This window comes from Carassius gibelio, chromosome A19, assembly GCF_023724105.1.
Source record: "Carassius gibelio isolate Cgi1373 ecotype wild population from Czech Republic chromosome A19, carGib1.2-hapl.c, whole genome shotgun sequence".
Lineage (NCBI taxonomy): Eukaryota > Metazoa > Chordata > Actinopteri > Cypriniformes > Cyprinidae > Carassius > Carassius gibelio.
This window is the reverse complement of record NC_068389.1, coordinates 19427184-19445861: the sequence shown is the minus strand read 5'-3', so window position 1 is coordinate 19445861 and position 18678 is coordinate 19427184. Positions and strand designations below refer to the sequence as shown.

The 18678-nt window shown below is 37.0% G+C and overlaps 1 protein-coding gene across 7 annotated transcripts in view; it reads right to left on the bottom strand.

The window, feature by feature from the left end:
- Positions 1-18678, bottom strand: part of LOC127935853 (ephrin type-A receptor 7) — a 130740-nt gene that overhangs the window by 32261 nt on the left and 79801 nt on the right. For all 7 annotated transcript variants that reach the window (XM_052534050.1, XM_052534043.1, XM_052534045.1 and 4 more), the window contains exons 4-5: positions 15706-15861; positions 12344-12691 (exon numbers count right to left, since the gene is read on the bottom strand). In XM_052534050.1, the coding sequence (XP_052390010.1) occupies positions 12344-12691; positions 15706-15861 (504 nt within the window). The remainder of the gene's footprint in view (positions 1-12343; positions 12692-15705; positions 15862-18678) is intronic.

The following is an 18678-nucleotide window of genomic DNA, read 5'->3' as shown; positions in this document are numbered from 1 at the left end:
ATTACTTCCAAACACAAAAATAAATGTGTTTTCACACAAGTTTTCATAAAAAAAATAAAAAAATAAAAAAAACACACTTGCTGTGTGGGGCTCAAAAGAACAGAGCAATATTTTGAAATCTCCACAGAGCTACTAAATTCATGGTTGCAACAGCAGATTCTGTTAGGATAGAAATAAACACTAAGTAAATAATTAAAGGGGAAGTGTGTTTGTTTGTATTTATTTATTTTCCATCCAAACATTCTAGACAAAAATACTCCTGAATATGCAAGCAGAAACATTCAATGTTAGAAGCGTATTATTTTCCCAACTTAAAAATAGAGAGGAAATAAGGAGAGGTAAAAGAAAAAGGGGAAAAACACAGTGAGAGGTGGCTGACAGAAATATAAGGAACTTCATTTTCCAGACACAAAGTGGCAACAATGTTGTAAGTTACAGACAGAGCATAAAACAACCCGACAGCACAGGGCAGACAACACACTAAGCTCTAAGAGTTCATGTGAAGTGCAGTAAAGTTAGACTGAATTGTGAAGGAAGAAAAATAAGCTCAGAGTAAAAGAAATCCACGCACACACACACACACACACAAAGCATTTATTCAGCACTGACTACAAAGAAAAGAACCATAGACGGGGTGGTCTGACCAATAGGAAACTGTCTGACTGTTATCTCCCCCTAGAGATGACAGACAGCTGTCAATCAAAGCATTAGGCCATCGGTCTCATCACAAGATTGCCTGAGCAGTGGGATTGGAGACAGAGGAACTCATCAACTCCCTACTGCTACACACACACACACACACACACACACACACAGACACAAAGCATCCCGAACAACTCCCACACACATTCTGCATGCATAATACCTGTCAAAAACTGCAACTCTGAACTTTTTATTAAACAGACACACAAAACAAACATATACAAAAGGACTGGACTGTTTTTTTTTTTTGCTTTTTTGCTTTTTGATGATATCTGAGATTTACAAATATTAATATTAATGTGTTTTCTATTAAACTTATTTTAGTCATAAGAAATGTGTTTATTCAAGACGATTTCAATGGTAATAATAAAAAATTCATATTTTAAACATCAAATATAATTTAAAAATCTTATTAAAAGGCAATTTTCCACACAGTTCACAATACATTTGAATAAACAGAAATATTTACCTACATACTTATATAAATATATTTAATACAACATTTAATACACCACGTTCAAAAGTTTGGCTTAGTATTGTAAATGGGTTTGAAAGAAGTCTCTTATGCTTTCCAAGGCTGCACTGTGTCCATAAAAAAATAAATAAAAATAAAACAGTGATACTGTAAAATATTATTATGATTTTAAATACGTTTTCTATTTTAAAATATTTTAAATTGTAATTTAATCTATATATGTGTGTGTGTGTGTGTGTGTGTGGGTTTTCCAATAAATAAAAAAGATAAATAGATTTATTATAAAGAACAACATTTTTCAAAATAGAAATCTTCCATAACATTATAAATGTCTTTACTGTCACCTTTGATCAGTTTAATTTGTACTTGCAGAATAAAAGTGTTATTATTAATTAAATTAATACAAAGCTTACGGACCCAAAACGTTTTAACAATAGCGGTCGAATTCAATGCTAGGACTTCCATGAACTATCTGTGTGTTGACTAGCAAGTAACTGAAACCAAGTTTGAAATATATTCAAAGCAAAATGTCTGAACTGAAATGAGTGAGTTGACTAAACATCTCTGAAGCTCAAGTATAAAACTTTATTACACAGTGTAATATTAATGAGTCTCAGACCAGGAAGGATGGAAAAAACTAATCTAATGGCATGCTCTTTAAACTTTATGGCTAAATAAAGTGCACATTAATTCACAATGTTGCCTAATTTTATATCATCATCAAAATCATGACTACAGTATATTGCAAATATATTACCCTGCTCTAACACTCAGTGTACTAAAGATCTTAACACTTACAAGGATGAGACTAAGAGGAAAGGGGCATTTCAGAGCCGGTTTTTCGTCTCCTTTCATGCATTGGTACACCTCCCTCTGCCTCGAGAGCCTGATTTGAGCTTTTTGCAACACTCTGATGATCTAAGGAAGTCTAGCCACATATGTGTGTGTGCTCAATCCAACAGCCAACTCCTTGCATGCCATATAACAAGCTCACAAAAACATCTGTGATTACCAAAAAGACCTACACCGGTAAAAGCAAGCCCTCGCGGAGGGAAAGGAAAAGATGTTGCGTTGCAACCAATTAAAATCCTTTGCACTCTGTGACAAAGGGGGCCAAATTGGATGAGTGTGGCGCTGAATGGAGGGTGATGACTCAATCTCTTTTAGAGCTGCTGGAGCCTTGTGCTCTCTCATTTTCCCCGATTAGAGCAGACCCAGAGAGCAGCTCCCTTGTTAGGGAGAGAGACAGAGGGTGCGGTAATGTACACTCCAGAGCAAATGCATGGAAGTGCTCTGAATTGAGCTGGAAGATTTTAGGTTCTGAGAGCATGTCACTTTTGACAGAAGGATGGATGTGGAGGAGGGAGAGAGAAACAAACATTTGAGATACTGATTGGTCAGTCAGTTGAAGTCAGACTATAACGGTCAGGTATCTCAGAAGAAAGGTACAAAACTATCAGTACACAGCAAAAAACGTTGGGTTACACTTATTGGGTCAATGTGTTGGGTTATCTTAAAATTTGTTGGTTAATTTTCTTTTCGTCGTTGGGTTATTTTTAGTTATAACTGTTGGGTTAAATTATATGTTTCCCGCTTCACTCCTGTTCAAATTTTAACGGTCCAGTCAGAGACTCAGCGCGGACATCAGCGGCAGCCTACGTGATTATGAAGGGTAAGTAACTGTTAATATAATCGTATGATGTATATAACTGTCACAACATTAAGTAATGTGTCGGATACGTTAATTATTGTTTTTTATACTTTAAAAAAGTCTTAATTCCCTTTAGTCCATTTGTTTCCCCCAGATAATCATATCGATTGTAAATTAATGCTATTCCTGTTTGTACGCCAGTATAAATACACTAAAAGATTTAGACAAGTATTACTTAAAAGTTAATAAAAATGTTAGAAAAGCCGCACAGACCATTTATCGGCTCGGACCAGTGAAAGAAGCTTCTCGAGCGAGCTCTGAGCTCACACACATCAGTCATGCGACAGAACAGACTCCGCGAGAATCGTTTGAATGAACCTGCAATTTTCTTTTATAAAAGTTCAAAACCCAGACGAAAGAAGAGCGCGAAGTCGTGAGGCAATCCGCTCTTTCAGGGGAAATTTATACCAGTGCCCCAAATTTACATAACGTTACTCCTACAACTAACCTTTAAGAGGGGAGCTAAAAAAAGAAGTCATATTCGTCTCAGCGCACCAGCACTAATTAATTGTACTGTAAAAGTGTTTTTATGATTTAACGTATTCATATTGAATATTGTTATGCATCTATTGGAATACCCTATAATTACAGCAGTTTCTCTTATGAAGCTAGATTGATTGACATGTTTTTTTTAAATGTGTTGTACTAAATGTGTTTATACTTATGTTTTAGACAATGGACTTTTTTCGTGAAGGAAAAAAGGCAATAATAGAATTTCTGCCTGTTAACTGAAACATTTCAAGGTAAGTATCCTATTTAAATCACTGATACATACATTTTCAATTTTACTTAGACCTATGACTTCCAAAAATTATGAAAAAGGACAAATGAGGTGAAATAAGTGTATTGTTGCATTCCGTCCAACAAAGCTTCCTTTCATTTACAGTGTACTTTTGTTCCTCCCTACAAGTCAAAATCAGTTTGGGGTATTGGGTGGGAAAATTTACTCACATTAGCCACAAATATAGCCACATTTTCTGGAGGGAGTGAAAACTGGTTTAGTCTGTCTCTTAGTGCAAATGATAGTAGATCCCCACAAAGACTGTAAAAATTTAAACTGAGCTTATTTATTTATTTTTATTTATTTTTTTGTCTGTAAAATCTCTGTACTTTTGTCATTAGGCCTTCATGCAGAAATTGTCTTTAAACCCTTCCTGCCATCTGCACCATACCACACAAATGGAAAAATGGTCTGCACATCATACACGGAAATGAAGTTGTCCTTCATTGACATTCAACCTGTAAGTAAAAGCAACACTTAAAATTACAGTGCCCTGTGTAGTCAAGTCACCTTTATTTATTTTGTACAAGACACACGTTGTACAATACAAATAGTTCCAAGAAGATATTTTGAATAAAAAAAAAAGATGACAGAATTTTCATTTTTGGGTGAATTATCACTTTAACCAATTTAAATTCGCTATAGCTTTTAACTCATTTTAATTCACTCATTTGTAAAGTGAGTGTATCAATGAAACATCATCACAATGCATGTTAACTGATTTTTCTTATTATTATTATTCTTTTAAGGTTGGCACTAATTAGTGCTGTACTTGAATCATGAGACAAGCCAGAATCCACATGTCCTGGTGCTTGGTGACAAGGAAAACTCCTCCTTAGTTTTAAACGGGGAGACGATGGAACAGGAGATGAAACTACAAGCAGTCGATCGGTGTTTCAAACTTTTCTTTGTATATGACATCTACTACCTAAAGCCTTCTGCTCATATTTGAGAGTTTTTGGAACACACCGTCTTTAATAGTTTCTTCTGCACACTGTCTCCTCCTTAAAAACTTTGTAATTAGTAATCAATAAAAAAAAATATATATATATATTTTATTGATCATCAGTAGGTCCAGCAATATATTTTTATTATTATTACTTGATTTTATGATTATTTTTTGTTTTATTATATGTTCATTTTATTTGAAAGTTGTAATATTTGCCAAGTATGGTAGACCATATACGGAATCGGCGCTCTGCATTTAACCCATCCAAGTGCACACACACAGCAGTGAGAAGTGAACACACCACCGGAACAGTGGGCAGCTATAGATCCAGCATCCGGAGAGCAACTGGGGGTTCAGTGCCTTGCTCAAGGGCACTTCAGCCATGGGTATTGAGGGTGGAAGAGAGCACTGTTCATTCACTCCCTCTCACCTAGAACTCCTGCCAGTACCGAGACTCAAACCTGTGACTTTCGGTTTACAGGTCCAACTCTCTAGCCATTAGGCCACAGCTGTGAACTGTATTTGCACATTTGTGTGTTTTGATATGAATATGAATCGACACATTTGTACATCTTGAAAATGTCAGTTGTATTTTTACATGTTCTTGTACATTTAAATCAAATATTTTAAAATATATTTGTAAATGTGTTACTTGCATATTAAAATAAAATCTGTAAGTTACAACAAAGTAGTCTCAAAATATGGTTGTATTAAGTAAATTTTAATAAAAATACTGATGTTAATTAATGTAAATAATTAACTCAACTGTTGGGTAACTTTTAACCCAACAGGATTTTAACCAAATGGGTTGGGTTGAAATAACCCATAGATGGGAAGGTGCTATACCAACCCCTAGTTGGGTTACAAGTTGGGTTATTTTTAACCCAACATTTTTTAGTGTGTAACTTTTCAAAAGGTAATAATTTGTCCTTTTAGGTACTAAAACAGTATATACTTTTAAAGGACTAATGTGTACTTTTAAAGTATTAAAAGGTACTAATTTGTACCAAAAACAGTTAATACGATGTTTCTTTTAGCCTTTGTTTTTACTTTAGGGGACAGTGACAGCTTTGTGCTATTTTCAGAGAGTGAAAACAGGTTAAAATAAACTTCCCAATGCTGAGTTCTTTGGAAGGTTGCGTCAAGCAGCAGGTGCTTCAAAACAACCAGGAAGTTAGACTAATGTCTAATATATGAAACACAAACTTAATTCAAGCTCTATTATCTGAAAATACAACAGAATATAGGTGGCACTTTAAAACTTTAAATTAAAAAAAGTGTAAAACTTTTTTTAAACTGTTACTATATTCATTTTGTAATGTTACTATTTAATTGCTGTAAAAGACTTTCATTATAGTCTTTTAATATACAAGTCTTTGCAACTGATTCTTTTTTTTTTATTTTTATTTTTACTTCGTATGAGAACAGTTGTAAGTACAGTTCTAGAAGTCTTTCATGTGGACGTATATACAAATTAATTTACATATCACCTCAGTGATAAAACTCATGGATTTGGATGGCAATTTATTCACAGTGGAAGAGCGAGTTCTGTGATCCTATGAACCTGGGAACGTGCTGCTCATGTGGTCAGTCACATGATTGTCTGCTGTAAATAAAATTAAGTTTTTAACTAATTTTGTAGTTAAATAATTAAATGCGTTATACAGAACTGTTTATAATAATACACATTTTTAAATGATTTTGCTGCTGCTGCCATAATAAAGACCCATTTTGAATGTTTATGTGCTTTTCTTCTTTTTCTGCTTTCAGACACTGTGGTGGAGCAGTTATGAAGAATTATTTTTTTAAATACTTTCAGGCATTTCAGTAATAAATATGTATTTAGTTAAAATCACTTACGTCCCCCTGAGAAACAATTATCATCCGAATAGGGCTAATGACCACTTTAAAACACTAAAACATCTATCATTATTTAATCACTCAAGTTGTTCCAAACTTGAGTTTCTTTCTTCTGTGAAACACTAAACAAGATATTTAACTGTTTCTGGGGTCCAAACAACCATCGACCCAAATGACTTTCATTGTTTGGATAAGACACATGCACCCTCCGCCCTATATCATCCTCTTATCCCTCTCACCCCACTCTTCCTCTGCTGAGGCACGCAGAGGTGCCAGACCCCAGAGAGCTCCACAGGCCTCGGCCATCTAAAGCAGCTAAACAAAATCCTCTGAAGATACTGAAATGTCAATCCCTCCACGTTGACCCCTCCCCTCAGCCAGTCTCCCTCTGACACACACTCGTGAAAACATTGGGGCTTTGTTGAGTAACTCTGGAAAGTGTGTTCTGGTGTAAAAGAGCTGCAATCGATCAAAGCAGAGCTGTCCAAACGAAGATCTGAGAGAAGATGTGACCCAAATCTGCCCACTCTTTGTTTGGGTCTTATTCATGGCTGGTTCAAAATATATATTTACCCTCAAAATTTCAGATCCACAGTATTAAATGTTGTATGATGCACTTTACAAAAATACTATGTGTCATGGGCGATTGTTCTGAATGAAGCTCTTACACATTCATGTAGCAGATGGAGTTGTTTATCTACCACAGATAATACACCAAAAAAATAAGTCTCTCATCCATGCTGACAAAAAGCCTTTACAAATCATAGGGGTTGGAATGCAATCAGATTTATTTTAGTTTATAAATTCATATTGATTTAATTTTGGGGAAAAATGCCTCAAAAGATGTTTAGTTTAATTTGTAGCATGTACTGTGGCACAAACCAACTTTCAAATGCACCAAGGCCTGGGTGGTGTGACTGTATGTTTATAATATATAATAAAAAAATTGCTATAACTTTAATAGCATTCTATGTGAAATCACGCACCTGATGGAATTTACTGCTGATTAGAGAAACGGCTTTAATGACGAAATGCGTATTAATCATCGGCTGATTTATATTGTGCCCCTCCCCCTCCTAATATTTATATTTAGAAAATAAATATAAATAAATATATTTATGAACATTTATATTTTGTTTAGCTCCAATCAAACATAAATAGACATAACCAATCAAACATAAATAGACATAAATAAATTCAAATAAAATGTTCTGTATTAAATGGTGTATGAGGCACTTAGGATAAAAGGTAATTTATCCTATTCGATTACCTGTTTAATACACTGGATTATCCAAGATTAAAACATGCTTATTTAATAACATTTCATGGACCTTATGAAAAATTTTTATAATGTCCATAAAATGAATAATCAGCGCTCTTTTCCACCCTCAATAACAGGACTGAGGTCAGACCCTTGAGCAAGGCACCGAACCCTGCTCCCCGGGTGCCACAGCAATATGGCTGCCCATTGCTCCGCCTGCGTGTTCACGGTGTGTGTTTTTGTGAATATGGGTCACCATACTTGGCCACACGTCACTTCACATTAATTTCACTTACTGCTCACATCTACAGTATTGTGAACCTGTCGAGAACAGTAACAGTGATTTAGGCAAAAATTCATTCAGTGTTGGAAATGCATGTTATCTTTCGACAAGACTTTCAGCAGAAAGTGTAACATACACACTTCTGTTTGAGTCTCAGAATGGCCAAATCTCAGGCGATTAACTGTCCTGTCCAATATATCAGTCTATCACTAGCATCAGTGAGATTATTGGAAGTTTTATTGCTTGTACCTTCAGGGCTTAGCTTATATGTTGAAGCTGTCATATGAGCCAGTGTTTATGCGATCTCCATGGTCTCTCTTCATGTATCTGTGTTCAAGTCAAAAAACACTAGTCTACCTCGCTGCCATCTCACTTTACCGTGAAGAGCTCCATGCAAGCAGAGAGCATGAAGGGACTGAGGCCCTTGGTGTTTTGTGAGACAATATAATATAAAACAGCCACTGACCTTTATGAATATTGCATTGGTGACAGCAAGGGCACACTCTCACCCCCACCCTAAACTAAACCTGTTAGCCAATCCCTCCTCTCGCCCTCCCAATGGGAACTATTAAACTTCCTCTCAGGATAAGGGCCCATGGTGTCTCCAGGCTACAGAGAGGGTCTGTGGAGCTTTACAACGCATGGTTCACAGCCGGCAGCGTTGGCTCTTAGCCAGTGTAGGGTTTAAGACCACAGGTCCAGGAGAAGTGCACCCTGACCAAATGGATTTCCCTGTATTCGACAAGGAGGCTTTGGGCTGGACTTTATCGGCCCACTGCAGACCCTGATGGGAGGTTCGCCTGGAAAGTAGAGGTTGCTTGGCATCTTTTCTTGAGAGGCCACAGGGAAGGAGGTCCCACGGGGGACAGGAACTCCTCCAGCCTGGGATCTCCTCCACAGGTGATTAGACACAAAGTTTCTACACACTTGTTAACCTTTGTGGGTTTGTTCATGGCTGCATATGCATTTCTCACTGATTTCTTCTGGCAAATTCAGATTATTGTGCATATAGTAAGAAGGGAAGCTGTTTAATTTAAGCTTATTGCATTATACGTTCGACAAAATGTAATACAAATTTGGGATTTCTAAAATCAAAACGTGGAGATGGGCAGCATGACCAAAATATTATACCACAGTTTCAGTCATTTTATATAACTGAACCATTCACAGTATTTACAGAAAAAAAAAAAAAAAAAAAAAAATTAAGTCGAAAATACAACAAATATTATTATAGTAAGTTTAAAGTTTTTATAATTCAAAATTTCCTGTTCATTTAAATGTTTTACTTGCCATTTCTTTCAAATTTATTTTTACCTTTTACGAAAATACAGTGGAGGTCATTGGGAACAGAAACTTTTGGATTTGTTAACAAAGTACTTCAAAATATCTTCTTTTGTTTCCCACAGTAAAGAAGAAAGTCATACAGGTTTGGAACGTCAAAAAAACGGTGACAGAATTTTCATTTTTGGGTGGACTATCCATTAAAATTTATGAAATGTGTTAAAATTTCTTTGAACTATGTAACAGCTATTTGAAAATATTGAAGAGAATTAAAATGTCTTTCCTTATTCAAGTACACAGGAGCAGTAGTTGCGTGCCATAGAAACACCTACACAGAACACATCTGTCCGGGGGTTTTACTGAGATGGCTGCCATGTGACCCGATTTGGTTGCTGCAAACTGCTCTCAGAATGATCAGAATGCTTATATTTCATTTCCGCGGACAGTTCAACAAAGGGCCAATAAATACAGAATGTGCACATTCAAAACGTGCAGCACTGATCTCAGCCTCTAGTCAGTTAAACTCCTTTGTGTTGGCTTGCAATCACACCCGACTCTAATCACAAAGCTCAAAAACACAGCTGCCTCCGAGACTGTACATCACAATAAAGTAATAGCACTTCCTCTGAGAGCTCCAGTTAACCTTGAGCCTGTGCTGCACGAGGGAGAGATTAATGGTGTGTTTATTGAGAACGGAACAGGAGAACAGAGGAAAACGAAGTTAGAATATGCAATACACATATAAATTAAAGATTTGTGTTATGGCTACCCACACAACTTCAAGCAAAATAGAAAAAAACAAGGATGGCATGTTTCAGAGGAATATGATTTATACCCGAGACCCAGGTCCAAAATTAACAAATTAAAATTAATATGAAATAATAATCAAATTAAACAATTAATTCATTAATACATAATAAATGATTATATCTATTACACATTTAAAAATAGGTAATGATTTATTTGTTCTTAAAAAAAAAGAAATCCTAATATATGTCCTGAATTTATTTTTATAGAAACAGGTTCATGGCTGGCAAATGCGCTGGCAAATGCTCTCGATTCACTTGTTTTGGCAGGTGTGGAAAAAAGTTAATTTGGGCTCTGGCTGAAGGGGAAAAGGAGAGAAAGAAAGAGAGAAAACAGACTACTGAAAAGGTGTGCGAGACAAAGAAAGAGTCATTTTTGGCAGAGAGAAAGCAATTGTGTTGGAAAGACTATCAAATAATGAAAGGCGCAGGAGTGGAGTGCCAAATAAACGCTCTGCAATTTACTCTTAATGGAAAGCAAAATCTGAGTGCGTAAAAGTCTTGATGAAAGAGATCTCCTCCATTAATAAACATGCAGCTCCTGCGCTGCTTTTTTCAGCCTTTGTGTTCCGGCACTCTGGGATCATTGAAGGATCTGAGCAAGCGCTGATGTGAGGGTGAGCCTGTGTGGCTCTCCACAGTATGTATATGTGTGTGTGTGTGTGTGTGTGTGAGAGAGAGAGAGAGAGAGAGAGAGAGAGAGAGAGAGAGAGGCTCAGCGGGTCTGTGTTAATCTGGGGGTTGTGTTGTACTGTAGAGGCATTTGATGATATAGGTGAGGGTCTAACACTCTAATTGATTTCTGAAATGTGTGTACCTGGCATTTACATAATACTGTTTACATTGTGTGTGTGTGTGAGTGTGTGTGTGTGTGTGTGTGTGTGTGTGTGTGTGGCAAACTCTATGGAACTGACCCGTCACACAAACCCACACCAGCTGTTCACTAAGCCCTGTTTGACTCCAGATGCTGCTCTTATACAACTTACTTTTGTAATTGGTCAGCACTAAAAATGGACTGGGTGCTCATGGGTCGACATGCACACACAGCCTGTGTACATTGTGTACTAGATATTTTCTAGCTTCTAAACAAACCCTCACACAAACCTTTCTGCATTGAGACATTATTTACTATGTAAATAAGCCATTTACCTCATGGGGACCATTGGATGGAGGTAATTTCAGGTTTTACTATCCTTACGGGGGCGCTTAATGTCGTCCCCACTATATAAGCAAAACCTGATTCACAGATACACACAAACAAAACAAGGTGCATTCTAGAAGTAAAATGACATGTTTTTTTGACATAGTCTTACTCTAAAAATAGACATTATCACATTATGCAAGTGAGACTATGTTTATTCATTATTATCCGTCTTTTTTGTTATGAGCCCACAAAATAAACACAAAACCAACATTAGCAAAAGTATTTTTTTTACATCAAGTGGCCAAGTCAAGGCCAAAAAAACAAGCAAACAAACAAACAAACAAAAAACCTTTTCATAGTCATGAAAACAAGAGTTGTTATTACTATTATCACTATAACCTCCATTTATGTGCAGAACATTTAGTCTTCAACTATAAAAGGGACATAATCCACTAATAGTGGATTTGTAATTGTATGGTTTCTGTTGTTCAGCACAAAGCCACAATAAAAGGACCATCTCAATTAATGGGAAAAAAGGTAAATGTTTTGTGCATTTTTTAATAATACGCATGTGTACAATTATGAATCAACTAATCCAAAATAAAACAACCACTGACCACTGTTTCTGATCTCAGTAAAGAGGACATGAACATCTTTAATCCCACATGGTATGGAAAGAAATCAATGACACCAGGATGCAATGAAACTGAGAAGCACTAAGATGAATAAGCTGCTTTGTCAAAACCTCATTTGGAGATGAGTGAAAGCATCTGCTGCAGTATTACTGAGAGAGGACAGTGTCCTCAAATACGGTCTCTACCCACATTAGGAGCATGACACCACTCACAGACAAAAACATGAAACCAGCATGCTCCATCCACATTACACCGACAAATGCAAAAGCTGCAATGTGAAAAAGCAGCACTAACATTTATTTGACAGTGTGTACTAAACTGTCTCTTGCTAAACAAATTTTATCCTGATAAAAAAAAGTGAACTTCGGCTCACTGATGCACTTTATTTGCTTTATTTGGAAAACAGGGAATGATACTAGGTAAATACTAGTGTAATTTTTGTACGGAGAACATACCTGGGAGGCTGGTGGATATGTTGACCTGTGTGTAGAACCTTTTGTTGGGGAGTAACTCCGAGACGCCGTTTCGGGCCTCCACGCTGAAGGAGTAGTTGGTGTTGGGCAGCAGGTTCATGATGGTGACTGTGCGCTCCGTCAGGCCGCTCTGCTGTGGTACGAACCCCATGCTGGCTCCGCAGGGTTCACACTGCATCTGAGGGGCCCGCGGGGGGCCGACGCATCGCCGGCAGCCTATGCTGTAGGTGAGATCCCCTCGGCCACCTGAGTCATTCGGAGCGGCCCACTCCAGAATAAGCGTGGACTGTTTGAGGGTGTAGACCAGATCACGAGGTGGAGAGGGTGGGCCTGTGTGCCAAAAGAAATATATAAATAAATAAAAAACAAACATACAAATGAAGCCCGTAATGCTGGATTAAAACAAAAAGTGTTCAATACCACTGCCACAAAAAAAAAAAAAAAAAACCTTCATAAGCATTAAATAAATGTCATCTGAACATACTCTAATTAACAGGATGATAATAACCCCTCAATGAACTGTAATTCTTTTTTAATAATTTAACCCAATTAGCTACAACTGCGTAGAGCTTAATGGAGATTTAGGCTTAAAATCACTTGAGAGGAAATGAACACAGGCCATGGAAGACAGTCAAAGAGAGATGATGGAGTATTGAGGGTACTGGCAAAGATGAACACAGCTCTCATGCACTAGCAAAAAGTCAATTCATTCAAATACAGGGAGAGGAAAACCTCCTTCATGTAAATGTGCCAACATTACAGTAGTACAGTAGTTTGACCAAAGCTGCATCGACTGAGTGGTGCACTCTGTTAAGCCGCTGGTTCTGAACCTCTGAGGTTGTAGGTTTGAATGCTGGGTGTATAATGTTTGAGCAAGGCACTGAACCCCCAACTGCTCCTCGGGCACCACATCATAAATGGCTGCCCATATATATATACCCATATATATATGCCCATATATATTATAGCAATTCAACACAGCAATAGACAGCAATACCACTAACTGCGTTTTTTTCAGATTTGTGATAGCCTATAAAAAGCATTTGATTTCATGGTAAGATCAAGGACCTTAAAGCAGCTGTATAGAACTGAATGGCTTGCTGCAATGGCATTCACAACTACTTCCCCCAGAAGCAGCAACTTATTTATGGTGAATAATGTGGGCAGAATGAATGACGGTCTCTAAGAGAAAGAGAGAGGGGGTGTTAAAAGAGGGGCGGGGAGGAGGAGAGAGATCAGATGTGTTAATTGCTGCTGTCCTGCAACGCGAGACTGTTCTGTTGACTCTGGGAGGACTGGGTCAAGGCTGGAGCCCTGTGTCTCTAATGCCGTTTGTCAGACAAGAATCTGTCAGCAGCAGGAAGCCATGTAAATGTCACCGGGGCTTTAAGCTGCCCATCATCAGCTCAGGCCAAGAGCACTACAGGTGCCTCCCGCTGCCCTTAAACACACAAACACATCCACACTGCAAAGATGGACTCAATATGCTGCAATGAGAGAAACTTCCACTGTTTACTTGTATATGCAAAACTAGTGAAATAGGACAAATAATATTATATTATAATACTATAAGACTAAATTAATTAGTAATTATTATTATTATTATTACATTTTATATTAATCTCAGTATATTTATACGTTTTCTATTTAAAAACAAAGAATTACCTGAATAAATTTAAATTAATATTATTCACTACATAACTTACTAAAACAACTAATACATATTAATGAAATAAGATAAAAAAGACTAATAAAAAATAAAAAATAAAATAATAAAACAATAAATAAAATTATTGTATTAAAATATACAATACAATTGAAATAAAATAAAAACATTATATTATATTATATTATATTATATTATATATTATTTGATATTTGCAAGTTTGCTTGTGATATCTTTCTTTTAACTAAATGCCACTTCCAATAAATTCCACCACAACAATTTGAACTGATCTGAATGAACTGTGGGAACCAAGTAATGGTATAAATCAGTATAATCGAAAGCATCATAACTGGTGCTGCAAAGCATTTCTGAGTGCCTGATTGTTCTTTGGTACATGCATTTGTTAATTTTTAATTTGAGATCTAGGCTTCTGAAAAAAAAAAGTGTGTGCATGGAATAATTTAGATGTGTGCAAGAAGCGTTGTTTTATTAAAGGCTCTAAAGGCTTATGCAATGGGTCCACGTGTGGCCATGAGCAGTGAGGAACAGCTGCAGTTAGGATACATCCACCACAAGACAGGACACCCACACACACAGAGCAGCGCTTTATCACTTATGTTAGCACACACACACTAGGATACCGACACAAACACAGGCATATTACCAAAACAGAACAGCACAGAAAATACACATAGAAGAGTAATGCAATCCATATCATGTCACCTCCTTTCAAACCTTGGTCTTCAGTAATTTAAAGTCATTATAGACATTCCTCTCTCGCTATAATAATCTGGTGGCATCTGCTCATAACAGTGACTGTAGAATATATACTAATTAACATGATAACAGAGTCTTTGTCTCCTTCATATAACAGCAGCCTAATCAATACAGTTATTAATGGTGTAAATAAAAGTCATTAGCACCCAGAGAACAATTCAGCCCAGAATAAAGGGCTGGTCACACAAGAATTGAAAGGATAAGTGTGTGATTTCCATATTTGTCTGAAAGAACTGCTTGAGGGTAAGTAAATCATGGGGTATTGTTCATTTTTGGATGAATTATCCATTTCAGTTAAGGTATGGGGTAGGATTAAGGGATTTAAAATTTGCAGAACAAGGCATTAATATGTGCTTCATAATTACTAATAACGAGCCAACATGCTCTTTATATCCTTGTAATATGCATGCTAATAAGCAACTAATTATTAGTGAGAACTGGTCTACATTTACATTTACATGTATGCATTTAGCATACAAGCGACTTACAGTGCATTCAGGATATACATTATTATTATTATTTTATTCATTTTTTTTTACCTGACGTGTTCCCCAGGGAATCGAACCCACAACCTTTTGTGCTGCTAACACAATGCTCTATCACTGAGCCACAGGAACATATAAACTAAAATATCTATAAACTAAACTAATCTATAAACTAAAGTGTTACCATACAGTATAGACTATGTATAGTATATACCATACTGTATACATCACTTAACTGTACACACAACAAACAAACATTCCCGTTGGCAGCATTAAACCCCACAGTAAACAAAATTAAACCAGGAAACAACAGGACTAGATTGTACAAACATGAGAAGACGCATAAATAAATACTTGTGCACAAATAACTACACGTGCAATGCACACCAAGCATTCACCGCACAGAGAAGTCTTACGTGTACAGGGTGCAGATGGAGGGTCCAGTGGAGTTCTGAAGTGGTCCTCCTCGCACACACACAGCACAGAGCCCTCTTCTTCAGCCTTACTGTTAGCTGGACACGGGAAACACTCTTGCTGCCGTGACGACATCTTGTAGGTGCCTGGGGGACAGGCTGGCAAAAGAGAACACACAGCAAAGAATCCATTACAGAGTCTTGAGACAACAAATACTGTAGCTTCTGGTTGCAGAATTAAATACAACCCTGAAAAATGCCATTACGTACAACCTGAGACCAGAAAAGAGTACATGGCTTTAGACCTTATTAGCCAACATAAAAGATTAACTTGGGAGTATAATATGCTACTTGAAGGGGGAGGGGGGGACACATGCCACTGTGCCTCCAGGAACAAAATCTTTTGAAATTAATATATTACACATTATTAAGGGGCTATTTGTTGCCTGTACAAGCAATAAATTATGGAAGCTCATGCTTGTGAAGTAACTGCTATGCGACTGTATGAGGGAACAGAGCACTTGTGCAACAATGAATCACAACAATTATTAATTTTGGGGCTATAGGAAAGAAAAGAAAGCCCTGAACCTTTATGGTAGACTCAATTGTCTCACTAAGAAAGACAATAGCTAGCATACAGGTGCATATCAATAAATTAGAATGTTGTGGAAAAGTTTATTTATTTCAGTAATTTAACTCAAATAGTGAAACTCGTGTATTAAATAAATTCAATGCACACAGACTGATGTAGTTTAAGTCTTTGGTTCTTTTAATTGTGTTGATTTTGGCTCACATTTAACAAAAACTCACCACTTAAACAAATCAGAATACTTCATAGAACAAAAAAAAAAATTTAGTGAATTGTTGGCCTTCTAGAAAGTGTGTTTATTTACTATATATGTACTCGTTTTGCTTTAATGACTACCTAAATTTGGCGTGGCATTGAGGTGATCAGTTTGTGCCACTGCTGAGGTGGTATGGAAGCTCAGGTTTCTTTGACAGTGGCCTTCAGCTCATCTACATTTTTTGGTCTCCTGTTTCTCATTGTCCTCTTGACAATAACCCATAGATTCTCTCTGGGGTTCAGGTATGGTGAGTTCGCTGGCCAGTCAAGCACACCAACACTATGGTCACTTAACCAACTTTTGGTGCTTTTGGCAGTGCAGGCAGGTGCCAAATCCTACTGGATGAAATCAGCATCTTTAAAAAGCTGGTCAGCAGAAGGAAGCATGAAGTGCTCCAAAATTTCTTGGTTAATGGGTGCAGTGACTTTAGCTTTCAAAAAACACATTGGACCAACACCAGCAGATGACATTGCACTCTAAATCATCACAGACTGTGGAAACTTAACACAGGACTCTAGGACCTTGATTTCCAAATGAAATACAAAATTTGCTCTCATCTGAAATGAGGACTTTGGACCACTGGGCAACAGTCCAGTTCTTCTTCTCCTTAGCACAGGTAAGATGCCTCTGACATTGTCTGTGGTTCAGGAGTGGCTTAACAAGAGTAATACCACAACTGTAGCCAAATTCCTTGACACATCTGTGTGTGGTGGCTCTTGATGCCTTGATCCTTGTGAAGTTCACTCAAATTCTTGAATCTATTTTGTTTGACAATGCTCATAAGGGTGCGGTTCTCTTGGTTTGTTGTGCATCTTTATCTTTTTCCTTCTACTCAACTTTCTGTTAACATGCTTGGATACAGCACTCTGTGAACAGCCAGCTTCTTTGGCAATGAATGTTTGTGGCTTACCCTCATTGTGAAGGGTGTCAATGATTGTCTTCTTCTGTTAGATCAGCTGTCTTTGGAACTAGATGTTTTTTTATATATAATAAAATATATGTACACATTTTTTGTTACTTGCAAAAACCAAACAAAACAAAGATAAAGCACAAAAAAGCAAACAAACAAACAATATTCAAACCAAAACAAAAAAAATTAAGAAATTAGCATCTTAGAACCAGATGGTGTAGTTATAGCATCTACCAGCAGAGGCTAACAGGGTCAGCAAATCCTTGACCCCTGTAAAAGGTTATATTACTTGCATCCATAATGCCCAAGTTCGTTGCTAAGATGGCTGCCAAAAGAATTAACTGACGTTAAAGAGACTTGAACATGTTTTAAGATCACTAACCTCTAGATGTTATAGTATTATGCCTACATTTATAGGCTACACACTTACCGTACAAACTCCAGCCATCTATTAGTCCATCCCCCAATTTTGGATCAATAATTTATGTTTAAATTTATGCATTTAGCACGTTTTTATCCAAACCAAACAAAATGGGAAAACAAAATGGGAACAAATCACTCCAAAATTGCCTCCACGCACTGACAAGGTCATAAAAACTATTCTCTGGAAAACATACAATGAATATGCACATGGACACAGAGATGCAAATACACAAAATGACCCAGTGTAAGCACTGAAATATGGTCCTGTTTTCCAGCGAGGCAAGGAAAATCAGCAAGATAATGAAAAAAAAAGTGATCCAAATATACAGTATGCATACAGAACAGAACACATGCACGGATACAAACCAAAATGCAAGTGCATCTCAGTGTTATAATGTATGAAAGCAAAGCTCTCCAATCTAATGGCTTGTCAGATTAATTCCTGCAAACAGCGCTAACAAAAATGACTGCAAACTTTGTGGTATCAGACCTGTGTTTTTATGCCACTTTTTGTTTTTGCTGCTGTCTTTACAACAAGACTTTAAACCGCAATGCAATTTACCACTGCTGGGAGGACTGTGGCAAAAACAGACAGCCAACTGAAGGCAGCTAAAGCCAAACGCACTGAAGGGAATGAGATTACAACCCATATCTTCTGATATTACAGGGAAATTCCCAGGGATCCCATTTTTTTTCGAATTCCTCAACAGACCAGCTGACTACATAAGGATCAATTTTTCTAATGTGGCATCAGCAAGGGTTGCTTCACAGAAACCAGTGAGATGATTAGCTCTATAG